At 48.1% G+C, this 17813-nt stretch overlaps 1 protein-coding gene across 1 annotated transcript in view; it reads left to right on the top strand.

Moving 5' to 3' along the window:
* The window catches only part of SLC12A8 (solute carrier family 12 member 8), a 216331-nt gene that overhangs the window by 148172 nt on the left and 50346 nt on the right, over window positions 1–17813 (top strand). Inside the window, exon 12 of the mRNA XM_060262801.1 lies at window positions 2290–2387. Coding sequence (XP_060118784.1) covers window positions 2290–2387 — 98 coding nt within the window. The remainder of the gene's footprint in view (window positions 1–2289; window positions 2388–17813) is intronic.

Raw genomic sequence — 17813 nt, 5'->3', positions numbered from 1 at the left:
GCCCGCTAGAAAAGCCTGTGCCCTCATGGTGACAGGCACCCTTATGAGTGGGCAGTGGATGAGGGGCTTTGTGAAGCTGAGGCCATCACGTGGCCACTGATTTCCCCAGTCATCATGGCAGGATGCAGAGTCAAGGTCCTGTGTGGTGAGTGACAAGATTGCCACCATCACTATGATCCTCGCCAACCACCCACATTCCTGCTCCCACCTGGGGACACCCCACTGACCAGCTCTCATCACTCCAGGTGAATCCTAGGACACACCACAAATCCTGTTCCTCTCCTCTGATGGGACAGATGAGGAAGGTGGGTGCAGTGGGCTGCCAAGCACTAAGACCATGAGCCAAGGGCCAGTTGTCTGGGCTGCATCTGATGTCAGATGCCCCCTTGCCTCACAACCAGGGTGCTCACACTACCAGCCACAGACCAGTTTGCAGCGTTGCAGGACACATCTAGCAATGAGCAAAAGGACATCAAAGCCACCATGCGTGCTGTGGGCTGTGATCCTTCCATGGCGGAGCCCACCAGAGGTTAGGGCGGGGTGGGGGTGACAGAGCTCAGCCACCCACTGACAATGTCTTCCCACCCACCACAGGAGCTTATTTCATGACTGTGGTAACTGATGTGGTTGAGAAGCTCTGCAGCCTGACCCCTAAAAGGCACACAACTTTGGCTGCCTCTGTCCTACATACGCTGGACATCCCCTGCTCCCCAAGCAAGATGCTGGATGGGCAGGCCATGGAAAACGTGGGCTTGCCACTCTCAGATGCTACTGTTCCTAGCACAGACACTGTGGCCACCGTGAGTGGGGACGGTGGGACGAACTGCAGGGACATGTGTGACTCTAGCACAGGAGAGGGTTGAGGGGGCAGCCAGCTGGACGCAGGGTGTGGGTGCCATGCCTTGCACAGCTAATCCCATCCACCTGGTCCTCCATAAAGGCAGTGATTGAGCATGAGTGGCTGGAGAGCTGTCAGTAGAGGGAGGCCATGGCCAGGGGCCGCCAATGGATGGAAAGTATTGGTGAAACTGTGGCCACAGGGGCCAGACACCTGGAGAGCCTTGTGGCCATTGCAAGGGGTGTGACTGAAGGGCAAAGGTGACTGGAGGTACTGCTGGGGGAAATTGGCGGGTATCTCTATGCTGGCTGCCTACCCCACCCCGTCCTCTGGCAGATCCATATGAACAGGGCCAGCAGCACGGGAGGGGAGTTGGGTGACACGGTTGCTACTGACCACCTCAGGATCCACCATCCTATCCCCCGTCTGCAGTCACCCACTGCCTCTCAGAAGCTGGATCCAACAACAACGCCTCAGGACTGTCACACACAAAGAGGACTGGCCTACCATGGCCTCCCGTGTGGAAGGTGGAGACAGTTACCCACCTCCCCTTGGGGATGAGTGGAGACCCAGTGGCCAAACTCAGATCCCCATGACCCACTATGCCCATGTGGTTCTGCCTACCCAGTATCCTTCCCTCTGGCCTGCACTGAGTACCTCAGGCCAGGAAGATTGGAGACCACTGATGCCCTCTGGTGACAGATGTTGCCTGTGTGTCTGTCACTGTGTGGGTGCCTTTCTGGGGCCCCTTCAAGGCAGAGGTGGGGCTGTTCCCAAGCCACTTTTCTTTGCCCCCTAGATACACCGGTTTCTGGCCTCAAGACTGGCTGGGCCCATTAGCCCGCAGGGCCCTGTCCCTCCTGCCAGTCACACCTCTGACCTTGCTGTGATGGAGATGTGGGGGAGATGGCCGCACAAGCATCAAGATAATATAAAGCTTTTGCTCCACTGCAGCATCACATAACTGGACTAGTGCGGCTATGGTTAGGCTGCAGTCGGCTGCTCAGGATTGCTCCGTAAGTCACAACCTGGCTGCTAGCATTTTTGTCAATTCAGATCTTGTAAATTCAGATTTTGTGATCAAAATACACGATGGAAATTAAAAACATTATTTAGATACGTTATATACCATATTTTTTATTTCTTTCACCATCCGTATCATCAGATATTGTGTTTTCTTAAAGGGGGAATTTAGCAAGAAATACGGTGATAGCAAAGGCTGCGATGGGTAAAAGGGGTTTGAAAATCTGAAAAGTGCTTACAAGCTCAACGTGGTTAGGGACCCCTGGCATAGGTAGAATTAACATTGAAATGTTTGATGGTGCAAAAACACTCGTGGTAGTTCAGGCATGGGGTATCCATACAGAAAACTTTTCTTGCTGAATAGTATCAGACTGAGAATCTAGCATGTTGTGGTTTATTCTCATAACTTTGTCTCTTTTATTCTACAGATTTAAATGTAAAACAACGAAGTCAAGAATTAGAAATTCAGAAATTGCCAGTGTCCTTCTACTCCAGATGCTGTAACCACTGGGTGTCTCTCGTTGGGGTGAGTCATCTTGCTGATGTTTCTAATGTTTGTTTATTTCTATATGAAACAGCCAAGGTAGCATTAGGATAGTAAGTAAATGAAGAGAAATCTTTATTAATGTATCGCTGTTATAAAAGCACAGTTCATGGGAAATTTCTGTTATAAAAAGTAGAAAGATTTCTGGATGAGAGACACCTTTCTTGGAGTTAGTACTTGGGAAACCAAGTGGGGAAAATGGAATTACAAAAAGCAAGGTAGTCTGGGATGAAATCATGCCAGAATACTTTGCTGTTCTTCAAAAGAAGCTTATTGTAAATATGGAAGATTTAATTTATTATGAACTCACTTTTCCCCAAGAGGCCTAAGGGGATGGGCAGAGCAATCCTGTGTTGTACTAAAACAGTGGTGACTGGCTGCTGTGTAACTATTGCAGTGCTAGTCCATTCCCTATGGGTATGTGTTACACAGTGGCCAGCAGACAAAGTGGGTGCGTTTGCAGTATTTTCTGATTGTAACTGAGGTAGCATCTATAATTCTATAGCAACCATGCCGCTGAAGTCAGTAGAGGTGTTGTGTGGAGGTGGTGGCACTATGATGCACAGGGCTGCCACAACCAATCAGGGGTCATGTGGGAAGGGGGTGGAGTCCAGTGTCCTTCTCAGGCAAGAGGCACAGGAGTTCTGCTCACTGTCAGGAGCACTGCTCCCCACCTCCTTAAATGGACCAATTTATGTTAGCAGATCCAGGCACCTGATAGCGGGGAAGAGGTTTGAGCTGTCTGTCTGCCCTGCAGGCATCCAAAGCTGCCTCACCGCCCACACCGAGCACAGGGTCCCCGAAGCGAGGAGAAGGAGGGCTGTCGTTTCTATCCTGTGCATTTGCTCATTGGAGGGCACACTTCCCAGCAGCCCAGCCACATTGCTGAGGGCACTCCTGCCCCATGCCTGCTAGTGGTGGAGCAGGAGAGGGGCCACTGGGGTGGGCTCAGATGTGGGGGCATGCAGCACCACCCTCAGGTACTCCAATTCCCTCCTCAGTGGAGCAGAGCTGGTCTTGGACTGGAGTGACTGCCAATCCACTTTGGGCTTTGTCATTCCCGTTCCAGAGCAATCAGTGCCCAGAGACTGCCATTCCAAATCCATCCTGTATTCATCATTACTGCCACGCATAGTGATGGAAACCATGCAAGTCATTTGTCATTCCTGACTGCCAGTATATCCAATGGGCATACCCCCCCCAAACCCCACCCCACTCCAGAAACATCGAGTCCCCCAATAGCACTGGTCCCCTCCCCAACCATTAACTCCAGGGACCCTGTGGTTCTCTACCCACCCCCTCAGTTTTTCCTTTACAGATCTTCCCCCTGGGTGACAGAACCCCAACCCCCCCTTCCTAGAGCAGACTCACAGTTATGAATTCCATTCATTCGTTCTATTTATTTCCCACCTTCCTCCCTCAAATGGCTTACATCATTCCTCTCTCCTCTGTTTTATGCTCAGAAAACCCCATGAGTTGGTTAGGCTAAGAGTTGCATCTGGCCCAAGGCTACCCACCTAGCTCCCACGATGCCAGTGGGGATCAGAATCAGGCTCTCCCAGATCTAGTCTCATGCTCTAACCGTGGTACCAAGCTGGCTCATTCACACAGACCACCCTTTGGCCCCTCCCCGCTTCACACAGCAGCCTGAGAGGTGAGTGAGGGAATCTGTTGTTAGGTTAACTTTGGAGGCAACACTAGGTGGCCCCTGCTATGTTTGGCAGTTGACTATGACCAGTGTGACCTGCACAACCATCCACAGCCACCCAGAAGTCCTCCCCCTTAGACATGTCCTTGGGAAGTCTTCGGGGTAGTCACAGGTGGGCTGGGGAGGGAGTGAGGCAGGGAGGGATGTGGAGCTCCTCTCAAGTAGTCAAAACCAAACAGATGGTCACAGTTGTGGCACAACAGAGACTTAACTGAACAGCAAACCATGGTAAGATGTGGAAAAGCCCATTAGCTTCCTCCTTGGGGCCATGGGGAAGAGGATGGAGGATCCCAAGCATGGCATACCTCTAAGTGAGATGGTATCGCAGGTGGAACTTGGAAAGGCTGGTCAGGTGCCATGCGCCACTTCAAAAGAAGGGCTGGAACAACAGACTGAGGGGAGTGGGGGAAGAAGGGACTTGCCACGTCTGATTGTCTCCCTGTTGAATCTTCACCTGCAGGAAAGTAAAGCAGAGTTATCTTCAGCCATGCCAAGTGGGCACAAGTGCCATGCCAGGCACAAGTGCCATGCCAGGCTCAACCATGGATGTGTTGTCCTGACATCTGCAAATGCTGCCCCATAGAAAGGCAATGCTCCCTCTGTGGAGTCTTGTGAGCAAAAATTCTGCTTCATGAGCTACTGGCGTTAAAATTGTAAGTGAGCTATTTAGCTACTGCATACATTCGTTTGCTCTAAGGCCATCCTTCCTGAGCGACAACAAAAATGTGTGAGCCAGAGGCTAAAATACTGTGAGCTCACACTAACTCAGCTTAGAGGAACACTGCTGGGGAGACTTTGCCATGACCCCCCTTGAGGCACATGATGGGACCATCCAAATTATACCTGTCCTCATGGACTGCTGGTGAGCCATCCAGAGCAGCGCCTGCAGCTGTTGCTCAAGGCTCTAATTCTGCAAGGAAATGAGTTAAAGGGTTGCAAGGCAATCTCCCCGTGGGCTCAGGGAGGAAGTGGAACATCTGCCAGAACGCCGCCCCCCACCAAAAGCACAGACACGCCTTGTCCTCTGCTGAGGGTGGGAAACAGGCAAATAACAGAGCATTCCCTACTTAACCAGATCTCCTGGGAAACTTTCTTGGGATCTTTTCCCATGGCAGGTCAGGGACCGTGGTGCTGCATGGCTATGGCATGAACTCAGTGCTGGGCTTTAGTGCAGGAGGTGTTGTCGTGGCACCCAGCCTCAAGTGAGGGGAATGGGGGAGTAGGTTTGGGATCCTTGCCCTTGCTTACCTGTCAGTGCATGGGGGTCTTTTGGGTCAAGCCTCCTAAGTTGGGATACCTGTTAGGGTTCTGTAAAGGGAGAGGTCAGCCACAGAGTATGGACTTTGCTTTTGTGGCGTTTGGCTTGTAGTGCCAAGTTCCTTCTCTGTGCTTTTCCCACCTCCAAAGTGCCTCCCCACTTGCTCTATGTCCACATGACAGGGAGCTCTGAGAGTCCCGTGCCGCATGCCTGCCCTGGGGAGGGAGGGGAATGGCTGAGTCGGTACCTGGCATCCTGAGCTCCTCCAAGCCTAATTGGTGAGGCTGCAGCTGCAGGAGGACAACTTGAGTTTTCGATTCAATTGGCACCTATAGGTCACACCAAGTTTTTGGTTGGCGTAAGTTCCCAGGCTGACAGGGCTCAGGGAGCCAACTAACTCGACCACCCCCCCCCCCAAAACTACCCACAGGCATGCTGGCACTGGGGCCTTCACCTCAGTTGTGCTAACTGGTGGCTGCCACATCGCTTTACCAGTGCTCGAGAGCAACAGAGTGACACAAACCACATTTATTGTGCATATGCATAACAAAGGTACCAACACAAACACAGAACCTGAACAGTCCAACCCCTGGAACTTTGCTGCTTTCTTTAGAACCATAAGTTCACCCCGAAACAGTTCTCAGCTCTGACAGTTTCAGGATATGCTCTCTAGAACCCAGGAAACTGCTCAACCAAATTGGGCGGGCCAGACCGACCCACTCCCAAGTCACCGAGAAGGAAGCTTCATGGTAAGTGAATACCAGTCTTCCATTCTCCAGTGGCTAAGGGAGTAGGTCGATCCGTCACTCATGGGACATACCAAAGCAATATGCCCTAGGGTGGGAATGGTTTCCCTTCTAGAGAGAATGCTGAAGCACCCGGCAGCCAAAAGCAGCATCTGCTGATGGCCACTTGTCTACTTTATAGTGTCTAGTGAACATATGTACGGACCGCCAGATAGCTGCCTTACATATATTTTCTATGGAAGGAAAAGCTGTATAGGCTGCGGACGTTGCAGCCCCCTCAGTGAATGAGCCGTCACACCCGCCCAGTGGTTCTAGACCTTGGGATTTGTATGCCATCTTTATACAATCCCTCAGCCACCTTGCCTTCCCACCAAGGATTTAGCAAATACCACAAAAAGAGCATCTGTTTTTCTCATCTCCCTAGTCCTTTCTATGTAGAAACTAAGGGCCCGATTTGCATCTAAACAGTGCAACTCTTTTTCCTTGACATGTTTGGGGTTAGGGCAAAAGTCAGGCAGGACCAATTCCTGAGACCTATGAAAAACTGAATTGACTTTTGGTATGAATGTAGGATCTGATCTCAATAACACCCTGTCATTATGAAAGATGCACAACTCCTTATCTGTTGACAGCGCTCTCAGCTCTGAGACCCTTCTGGCCAATGTGATATCCACCAGAAAAGGCATTTTCAAGGTCAGTTCCTGCATATTACAAGTAGCCATGGGTTCAAAGGGAGCTTTGCACAATGCTTTCAACACAACATTCAACTTCCACGTAGGAAACCTATGAATTGGAGGTGGATTCAGTAAGGAAGTACCTCTAAGAAAATGTTTAATATAGGGATGAAGAGTCAGAGCCCTGCTTCTCTGCACCCCCAGCGCTGCTGAAATGGCTGCCACCTGCCTTTTTAATGTACTGGTCGATAGACCTTTGTCAAGACCATCCTGCAAAAAACATAAAATACGTTTCACCAAAACCTTCAGAGGATCCCATCCCCTCTTCAGGCACCATGTAATGAACACTTTCCAGGTATGATTGTATATCCTATTAGTCGACCCTTTATGGGAAGCTAATAGGGTGTCAATCACCTTTCAAGAAAACCCCAGGCCTGCTGAGTCCGCTCAACGTCCAGACTGTCAATTGTAACAGGCCTGGTTGTGGATGGAATATTGTCCCTTGCTGTAGTAGGTCCACTGTCACTGGTAGTTTCCATGGAGGACCCGTCGACAGTCTCTTCAGATCCTGAAATCAGGCCCTCGAAGGCCAGAAGGGAGCAATCAGAATGACCTCCACTTTTTGCTCTACAACTCTGCAGAACTCTTGGGAGAAGTTGTATTGGCGGGAAGGCATACAACACACCCTTTGGTCGTTCACAACTTAGAGCATCTGCACCCTCTGCTGCCTTGTCCCGAAACTTCACAAAGGACCTTGGGACTTGACAGTTGCCCACTGTGGTGAACAAGTCCAGAGTCATCTTCCTGAATCTGTTGCACGGCTGTTGAAAAACCTCTCTGTTCAGCATCCATTCTGAAGCCCCAGCCGGATCGCTCGAAGCTCCAGCAGATTGATGCTGCAACAAGCCTCCTCCGGCGACCAGTGGCCTTGGACCATCTGACATTGGGACCATCTGCCCTCCAGCCCGTCAGACTAGCATCTGTGGTCATAGTGACCCTTTGGGGTTCTTATAGGGGATGACTTTGAAGGAATTGGGAGGGACTCAGCCACCACTGTAGTTGTGGTAGAAGTTGTGTTGGTAGTCTCACCAACTGATCCGGTTGGTGGGAGATGCAAGATTGGAACTGCAGCAGAAACCGTTGAAAGGGCTGGGTGTGAAGCCTGGAGAGGAGGCGGCTGAGAGGTGATATGATCACCATCTTCAAGCACTTGAAGGGCTGTCATATAGAGGATGGCGTGGAATTGTTTTCTGTGGCCCCAGAAGGTAGGACCAGAACCGACGGGTTGAAATTAAATCAAAAGAGTTTCTGGCTCAACATTAGGAAGAACTTCCTGACCGTTAGAGTGATTCCTCAGTGGAACAGGCTTCCTCCTTGGGAGGTGGTGGGCTCTCCTTCCTTGGAGGTTTTTAAACAGAGGCTAGATGGCCATCTGACAGCAGTGAAGATCCTGTGAATTTGGGGTAGGTATTTGTGGGTTTCCTGCATTGTGCAGGAGGTTGGACTAGATGACCCTGGAGGTCCCTTCCAACTCTATGATTCTATGAGACCATGACAGTACACCCTGGCACAACACCAGCATCTCCACTAGGTTCGCCAGTAACATCATTGAAACTGTTTTGCTTGTCAGGACTTCTGTAAGCAATGACTGAATCTTGGTTTGACAGTCTGATGTAAGAAAGACTTTGTCTTGCATAGTATCACTCTGAACCCCCAGGTGTACAAGAGTCTGTGCAGGGATCAGGGTGCTTTTCAGAAACAAATCCATGTTTCTGCAAGGTTGTCACTGTGGACCTCATAACCTGTAGGCAAAGCTGGAGAGATGAAGCTTTGACTAGAATGTCATCGAGTTATGGAAACAGCGAGACTCCCTGTAGTCACGGATTGGCCACCAGGGCCACTAGAGCCTTGGTAAATACTCTTGGAGAAGATTTCAGTCTGAATGGCAGAGCACCTGTCTGAATTGTCTCCCATCGTAAGTGAAGCATAGGAACTTGTGATGTGATTCCCTAATGGGAATATGTAAGTATGCCTCTGATAAGTCCATTGATGTCAAGAACTCCTTCTTTCTGAATGGCTAGAAGAATGGAATGTAGGGTCTCCATTCTGAATCTCTTTGTTTTGACAAACTGATAGAACCATTTTAGATCTAAGATGGCTCTGATGTCCCCATTCTTTTTTGGGACCATAAACGGTATGTAGACCCCCAGCCCCCTCTGGGAGACTGGAAGCTGCTCTACTGCCCCAATGTCCAGTAAATGTTGAATAGCCCCCAGTATCAAGGCATAAGCCTCTTTCTGTCTTTTCCTGGGGACATGTCTGTACCTCTCAGGAGGATGAGAGTCCAATTCGAAAGTGTATCCATTTGTCATGGTGTCTACTACCCATTTGTCGGTCACGGACTCCTTCCAAATTGTTGCAAAGCATTGTAGACGTCCACCGATGCCTCCTTGAGTTTTGTCGATGGCATAGTCATTGTGACCCTCTTTTCTTGGTAGTAGACTTGGAGCTCTGGTCAGACTTCCCATACTGGGGTTCAGATTCTGCGCTTTTCTGCTGCCACTTGCCTTTGAAGGACTGAAAGGAGCCAGACCGGGAAGGCTTTTTGGAGTCCCGAAAGGAGTTGAAGGTCTTCTTTGGATTTTGATCCCACCTTTTAGAGGGAAGGACCTTCTTCTTCTCTATCCTCAATCAGATACCTATCAAGATTGTCACCAAAAAGCAGCACTTTTTGGAACTGCTGCCACACGAGATTGAGCAGCTGCATCCACGTTCCACTGCATCCATGTCCCACTTACGTAGCCAGATGTTATGTCCAGCAGCTATGCTGGATGCCATAGCCCGAGCAGATTGTTGTACCACATCCAGAGATGCATCTGCAATGAAAGCCGTAGTTAAGGCGATCTTTTTAAGCTCATCTTTGTATTCCTTAGGTACGTTACTGTCAGCGGATGCCAATTAGGATCGCTGCTCTCACAAAGAGTGATGCAGCTGATGATGCTTTAATAGACCAAGCAAAGGCCTCAAAGTCTTTCCTTAGTGTGCCTGTTCCACTTTTCTGTCACATGGGTCCTTGGGAAGACCATCTGCATCCATCGGAACCTCTGAATTAGAGATCAGACTGATGACTGGATCATCCACTACAGGTAACTTCAGCCTTTTAGTGGCTTCTGGGATTAGAGTATATAATCTGGAGAACAGCTCTTGTGTTGCCTTTGGCTTAGCTTGGCGCTCCCACTCTGCCTTAATTATGCAAAAGAATGCTGCAGGCAATGCTACTCCAGCTTGGGGCACTCCGAATTTTGACATCATCTTGCCCAAGCCTGTTGGCAGCTCAGGGTCAAGACCCTCCTTTTCTTTAGGAGAGTCCGAGAAATCTAGCTTCCTAAGTACCTTGGGTAAGAGTTTGGCATAATGCTCCTGTTGGAAGAGTCTAGTCTGCACCACTGGGATGACTTCCTCCTCCTCTGATAACTCTCCCTCCTCTTTTTCTGAAGAAGGATTAGAGTGATCTAAGTCCTCCTCGTGGGAACTGGTTAAGGAGGAATCCCACCCCAGATCGGGTTTTTCAGGCAGCCTATGTGGAGAACAGGAGAGACTCTCCTCTCTCTCTCTCTCTCTTCCTAGGCTGTTTGCTCCTGCTTCCGTGTCCGCTAGAGGTTTTCCCAGTAGAGGGAGCTCCCTGCCCCAGTGCCTTCCTAAGTTCTGTTTTTAGCCATTGCAGCAGATTGTGCTTGGCATTTTCTCCCAATAAATCAGACTCCTGATTCCCCAAGGCGGAAGCACTTGAACCAGAGGGAATAGGAGAGACCCACTCATTAGTCGCATCCCTGGGTCTTCCATTGGCCATTTTTTTTCTGCACCAGATTGCTGCAGAAATGAAAGTGGAAGGGGAAACTCTAATGAGCTGCCTGTAGGAGCATGGCTGCCTAACTCTAGCCGAATCAATAGCTGCTCCTACAAACTTCCCCTCTCTCTGCGCTGCCCAAGGGTCCAGAGGGGGGGGGGGCATTTGACACACAAAAGCACCCTTCCCGAGCCAGGCAAAGAGAAAAGAAAAAAAAACATTCCGCTGAAAACAGCAGCTTACCATGTTCCTGCATCTGGAGCCTTGCCGGCGTTTTGTTGCTGGTTCCTACGGTCTGCTGTCGACACCTTCTCAGCAGGGTAGGTGGCTGCTATGCTGACTCCACACCTTCCTCCGATTGAGTGATAACATGGGGGGGGGGGCACTCTGCATAATCCTCCAGGTGGAGTTAGCTACTGTGCTACAATTGTTGGGGATGTCCCCAACGGCAGCAGCTACATGCCACTTTTTGCAGCAAGAAGATTTCTGGCATGGGCAGTACCAAACCGCCGCTTCTGTGCGTCTCCCAGATCTTCTGTGCTTACTTGAGCGCTGAAACACATTCTGCACTGGTCACAGGGCTGAAAAAACTGGAGAGGAATCCAGGGGATAGGCCACTCCCCTGCTGGATCAATTAAAGAAACCGACCCTGCATTTGGAGGAGGAGGAGGAGCCTAACCCATGAGTGATGTCCTATCCCGATCATGTCAGGTACTGGGACCAAGAGAGATTATTCACCTCCGTCCCTGGTATTGTGTAATACCAGGTCCATTAATAATAAGACCACAGTCCTATGTGACTTCCTGCATGAGCAGGCAATAGACCTGGCTTGCGTGACCGAGACCTGGGTGTGAGAGGGAGAGACAGTAGCTCTCTCTCAAATGGCTCCACCTGGGTACTCGGTCCTCCACCAGTCATGGACTAGTGGGCGGGGGGAGGGGTGGCGCTACTTATATGGGAGGCTTACTCCTTCTGGGTGTAACGATCACTCTATGCCCTTAACGATCACCGGCATAGAGTGTACTGGCCTGTTATGGGATGTGGGGGAGAGGTTGGCAATCTGGCTGGTGTACTGACTGCCTAATGCACCAGCCAGTGCCTTACCATCCCTGATGGAGGCTGTAGCAGGCTGGGTGCTGGAGTACCCACGGCTTTTAGTCCTGGGAGATTTCAACATCCATGTCGATGACGCAGACGGGCGATGGACCTGTTACATACGGGCGATGGACCTGGTGTCATCCATGGCGACACTAGGACTCTCCCAGCATGTAACAACTACCACCCATCAGGCCGGGCTCATGCTGGATTTGATCTTTGCGGCAGGAGTTACGGTGGACACGATTACTGCAGAGTCAGTGCCATGGTCGGACCACTATGCCCTGAAGGCCCATAGAGATGTGCCACCACAACCCTGTTTAGGCGGCGAGTGTATTTTGGCTCACCTGTGGAGTGAGGTGGACCCTATGTGACTTCAGATGGCTCTGTGGGATCCTTGGCCCCCTGGCGACTCGGATGAACTAGCGAAGATGTGGCATCAACAACTCCCCACAGCCATTGACAAGATTGCACTCTAGCGCCCTCTTTGCTGCCGCTCACAGCTTGCGCCGTGGTATACCCCAGAATTGCAGTTGATGAACCAGCAGCTTAGACTGCTAGAGAGGTGATGGTGGCGTGCCCATGACAAGGTGACATTTTATAGGCTGTTTATGAAGTCTTACGAGATGGCAACCAAGGCCGCAAAGAAGACTTACTTTGCAACCCAGATTGCGTCTGCGAATTCCTGCCCAGCCCAGCTGAAGATGGGAGGCAGATAAAAGGCAGGCTGGTGAATAGCTGAGAAGGAAAGAATGAGACACGGAAAGTGGAGAGGATATCAGGTTTGCCAGGATTGGGAAAGGGGAAATGATATGGGGAGAGGGATACAGGAAAAGTGATGTGCTCCCCTCCAACAAGTCCTTTAGGTTTCCCTACTATGCAAGTGGGCTAGTCTGAGCAGCTAGCACTATGCAACTGGGCCACAGTTTTCCTAGTGGAGGCTGCTGGGCAGGGAGCTGAAGACAGAGGGGCAGATAAAGGTAGGTTGGCTGTTGGGTGGGAAGGAGAGAAGGAAACAGGAAAGGAGGAGAGACTGTGGGGGCTGCTAGGGAAGGGAAAGAGGAAATAGTATATACTTACCTGGCAGGGGAAGAGGAAACTGTGTGAGGGGGAGAAATTATATGCCCCCTGCAAGTTCTTGTGGGTTTCCACTTCTTCTTTCTAAAGGTCTACCCAATGGAGGAAGGGGGAGGAGATTGGATTTACACCTTGCCCTTCACTTGGAGTCTCGGAGCAGTTTACAATCTCCTTTCCCTTTCTCTCCCCACAACAGACACCCTGTGAGGTAGGTGAGGTGAGAGAGCTCTTTCAAGAACTGTGACTGACCCAAGGTCACTCAGTAGGTGCATGTAGATGAGTGGGGAATCAAACGCGCTTAACCACTATACCAAACTGGCTCTGTTGGAGTTAAGATTTCGAGGTTTTTGTATGGTCAATGTGTAACTAACAGATGTAAAAACCAATAATGAGGGGGGGGGGAGGGTTTGGCAGAGGTAATGGGCTGGTTGCTGAGAGTGCTTCAAAAGTGGATTAGACAAATCCATGAAGAATAGACAGATATTAGTATGAATGCTAACTGAAACCTCCCTGGCCATCTGCTTTACTGTATCAGATGAACAAATTGCAAAGGAGGACTGCTACCTTTATGTCGTAATTGTTTCAGAGGCATCTGAATGGCCACCTCTGCCACGGTCTCATCTGGCAGGGGTCTTCTTGTTTTCTGATTAGTCTGTTTAAGGGAAATAGGTCTGCTTTCCCATTTGTATCAGAACACTGGGTTGGTTCAGAGAAGAAGCCTAAGCATGATCTGCCACAACTTGAACAGGCAGGAGGAAATCTCAGGTTCACATATACCTTTGTTCTCTTCTCTCTCCATATACCACCAGCCTAATTAATATTTTTCTGGTTTCAATGCCCTGATCTGGATAGGCCAGGCAAATCCAGTCTCGTCAGATCTTGGAAGCTAAGAAGGGTCGATGTTGACAAGTACATGGATGGGAGACCTCCTTGGAATACCAGCAGTTTGGAGGGGGGAGGACAGGCTTTATTCAGCCACCTCGCTGAATATCATCCATGACTCCAGTAGACATCAGCCATGAGAGGTCACCATGACTTCCAGGTGTACACACACACTCACACACAAATATGCAAAAAAATTCCCTGGTTTCTAACTTACAGTGCCATTATAATGGGACCAACAACTATCATTTGTGCTGAGCATACAAATGAGGATTTCAGACTAAGAGCAACTGGCTTGCAGTGCTGTTTTCACACGGCAAGCACAAACCAAGACTTACCAAATTTGATATTGTATCAAACTATGATTCAGAAAAAAACAACAATTAATAGTAGCTAATAGTCTTATGATGGAGTGAGCAGAGGAGTGTGTGAACCTGAGACCGCACATGTCTAAGGTAACACCAATTATACTTTGCAGTCAGTGTGAACCAAACCTGTGGTATATTTACGTAAAGAATTAAAATTTGGATTATTCACATGACCAGACTCTTATGGGTTATATGGTTTTCTTCATAATACATGCTCAGATCACATCTTCATGTCATATTAACCATGTGTGATGGACTGCAAGGCTTTTAGCTAAGCAGCAAGTAATCAAGAGAGCTGCTAGGCCACATGACTAAGAGCTGTGATGTCAGACTGTGTAGAATTCTGAGGAATTTAAAAAAGTAGAAGTAGTGAGATTGTGAGTTGAGAGGGTCAGTCAGAGTGTTCAGACCTAGAGAGTAGATCTGTGAAGCAGCAGCCAGTTTGAGGGGAAACTGTCACTAGAGACCAAATTCTGCTGATTACCTCTTGAGAGAGAGGGTAGTTAAATAAAAGGAGTTAGCCAGGATCGAAGCTGATAAGGAAATATAAATGGCTAAACTGCAGGAGAGAGAGAGAGAAAGAAAAAGGGAAGCAGAGAGGGCAAGAGAAAAGGCTGAACATGAGAAAGAAATGTTTAACCTCAAATTATGGGAAATACAGCTAAGGGCAGACCTTCACCTTAACCCTAAAAATGAAGAACAGGAAAAATTCCCTAGATACCAGAAAGGGGATTATGTTGAAGCTTTTCTGTTTAGTTTGGAAAGAATCTGTCATGATTTACATATAGCTAATGAAGACAGGACTTTCATAAGACCACAAATTTGTGGAGGCTTGAGTGATGAAGAGACATCTATGAACTATTAAAAAAAACAGTTCGAATTCGCTATGGGTTCATGGCTGAGACAAGCAGGAAAACATTCAGAGAAATTAAGAGAAAGCCAGGGGAGACTTATTCACAATTAGGGTGTCACCTAGACAGAGCCCTAAACAGGTGGATTGAAGGGAGTAAAATCACCACTTTTGAAGATATGAAAAGCCTAATCAGGCTGGAACAATTTTACAGCCAAGTTCCCTCCCAGTTTAGATGGGTTTTGAGGAACAAAAAATTAAAAACTGTGGAAGAGGCAGCCACAATACTTGATGAGATAGAGGGAGATTTAGGAAGATCTATGTGGATGGCGCTTAAGAAACCCAAAATGTGGATTCCTTTAGAAAAGTTTGTGCCTGCTAGTAACAATCCTGCAAGGCAAGCCAATCCTCCTCAAACTAGAAAAGGGACAGCTACCTGCTTCCACTGTCAGGAAGAAGGGCATGTTAGAAAATTCTGTCCAAAGCCAGAGAAAGGGAAAACAACACCAGCAACCAAAACTGTTGAAGTAGTGAAGTGTCTGAACCCAGACACAGAGAAAGCAGAAATCGCTACACCCACAATAAGCTCACAACAAGAAAAGCCAGCTAACATTTTACAAATATGGAGGGTGCAAGAGGGTTTGAATAGAGAACATATAGAGACTGTGACAGTAAATGATGAAGAAGTAGAGGCTTATCAAGATACTGGTCACAGGTTTCCTTGATCCAACCAAAATTAGTACTGGAACACCAGTACTTGCCTGGGAAAACATTTGTGAACCTGCACTTGAAGCAGCTCTAGCTGAGGTCCCTATAAAGTACAAGAACTTCCAAGGGAAATTGCTACTGGGAGTTCTGAAGGATATTGATATACCAGTTTTATTGGGGAATAATCTGGCTTCCCAAATAAAAAGCCAGGAGGAAGTCTTAATTAACATTGTCATTAAAAATCGGATAGCTCAACAACTAGCACAAACTGAACAGCAACCAGAGCCAGAAGCTTTTGGCAACACAGAAGAGGAGACATGGTTACAGAGCCTGCATGCAGCAGAGTTCCTGACTGCTCAACAACAAGGTCCCAGCTTACAGAAACTGTGGCAGAAAGCTGAAGCAAATGAACAAGAGGTTACTGTGGAAAACCCTTATCAATTCAAAATCTATGACCAAAGACTATATCGAGTGACCTTGAAAAGAAAACATAATGTAGTCTGGAAGAAGAAGAAAGAATTAGTCACTCCCAGGAAATACAAAATTCAAATGCTTCAGTTAGCCCATGAAACACCAATGGCCTCTCACCTGGGCATCACCAAACAAGAAATAAGGTGCAGGAAAGGTTCTTTTGGGAGAAGACATAAGGGCTGTCTGCAAGTCCTGCCAGGCCTGCCAAATGGTAGGAAAAGCGTTAGATAGGACCAAGGGACAGTTACAGCCAATCCCTGTGGTCTCAGAAGCATTTGGGAAAATAGGAGTAGACATTGTTGGTCCCATCTCTCAAGTCACCAGGAGAGGAAACAAGTACATTCTTGCCATAGTCAACTACACAACCAAGTTCCCAGAAGCTGTCCCTCTAAAAGACATTGAAGCCAAAACAGTGGCAGAAGCATTACTAAATTTTCAAGACTTGGATTTCCCAAAGAGATGGTAATAGATTTAGGCACAACCTTTATGTCTCAGGTCATGCAAGAACTACTGAAAGCTTGTGGCATCTGACATGTGACAACAACTGCATACCATCCACAAGACAACAGTTTGAATGAAAGATTCAATGAATCATAATGCTGAAAACATATGCCTACAAGCATCCCAACGATTGTGATCAACGATTACAACACCTGCTCTTCAGGTACAGGGAGGTACCCCAAGAAAGCTCAGGGGTCAGTTCCTTGGAGCTCCTCTACAGGAAATAGGCAAGAGGTTTGCTAGAAATCTTGAAAGAGGCATGGTTGGAATGAGCGGGTACAGGAAGGTACCCCAAGAAAACTCAGGGTTCAGTTCCTTGGAGCTCCTCTACAGGAAACAAGCAAGAGGTCTGCTAGAAATCTTGAAAGAGGCATGGTTGGAATGAGCGATCATCCAAAACATTGTCACCACCTACTTGCAATAGTTTCAAGAGTTTAGTATAGGAGCTGAAAGCAGCAGCAGCAGCAGACATGAGAAAAGTGCAGCAACGACAAAAGACATAGTATGACTCCAAGGCCAGGGATAGAGAATTCAAGCCTGGAGATCAAGTTTTAGTACTTAAGCCTGTCAAGCATCAATATTTTAAATTACCAAGCTTTTGTTTAAATCAAAGACTCGCTTTATTGATAATCCAATACTTGCTCCAAGGAAGGATACCTTGGAAGTGATACAGAGTTTCACACAGCATAGAATCTTAAAGGTTACTTCAAAGACAAAATTGTAGATAACTTCAAAAGCATAACATACAGATGTGAATTGCATATAGGGTTCAAAGGGTGCTATCAACTATCCATTTGGTCACTACATCTCCTAGTTCCCACACATTCTTGGCTTGTTGATAAGGCATGTGGATGGAAACTCGGGGGAGAGGCATTTGTTTTACAATGACAAGGTTACTTGCATATCCTAAATCCTTGAGAATTACTAAGTAGGAAAAAGGGGGGGGGTGAAGAAGAGCCTCTATGTTCAGAGGAAAGAAAACAGGGAAAAGAGGGGGGAAGGGTGAATATGGGAAATCAGAAATAACATGCTTGAAAAAGCCCAGGAAGAAGAACAAATTAGAAGTAGCCTGGGAACAGCCTTATACAATAGCCCATAAGGTCTCCAATGTAAACTATTTGGTAACAATAAGTGATGATGGGGACCAATGTAAGTTATATCATATAAATATGCTTAGACCATATTATGACCGTAATAATCTGGTACTTATGATGAAAGATGGG

This window comes from Heteronotia binoei, chromosome 21, assembly GCF_032191835.1.
Source record: "Heteronotia binoei isolate CCM8104 ecotype False Entrance Well chromosome 21, APGP_CSIRO_Hbin_v1, whole genome shotgun sequence".
Taxonomy (NCBI): domain Eukaryota; kingdom Metazoa; phylum Chordata; class Lepidosauria; order Squamata; family Gekkonidae; genus Heteronotia; species Heteronotia binoei.
Note: the sequence above shows the minus strand (reverse complement) of the source record. Positions and strands in the feature narration are given on the sequence as shown.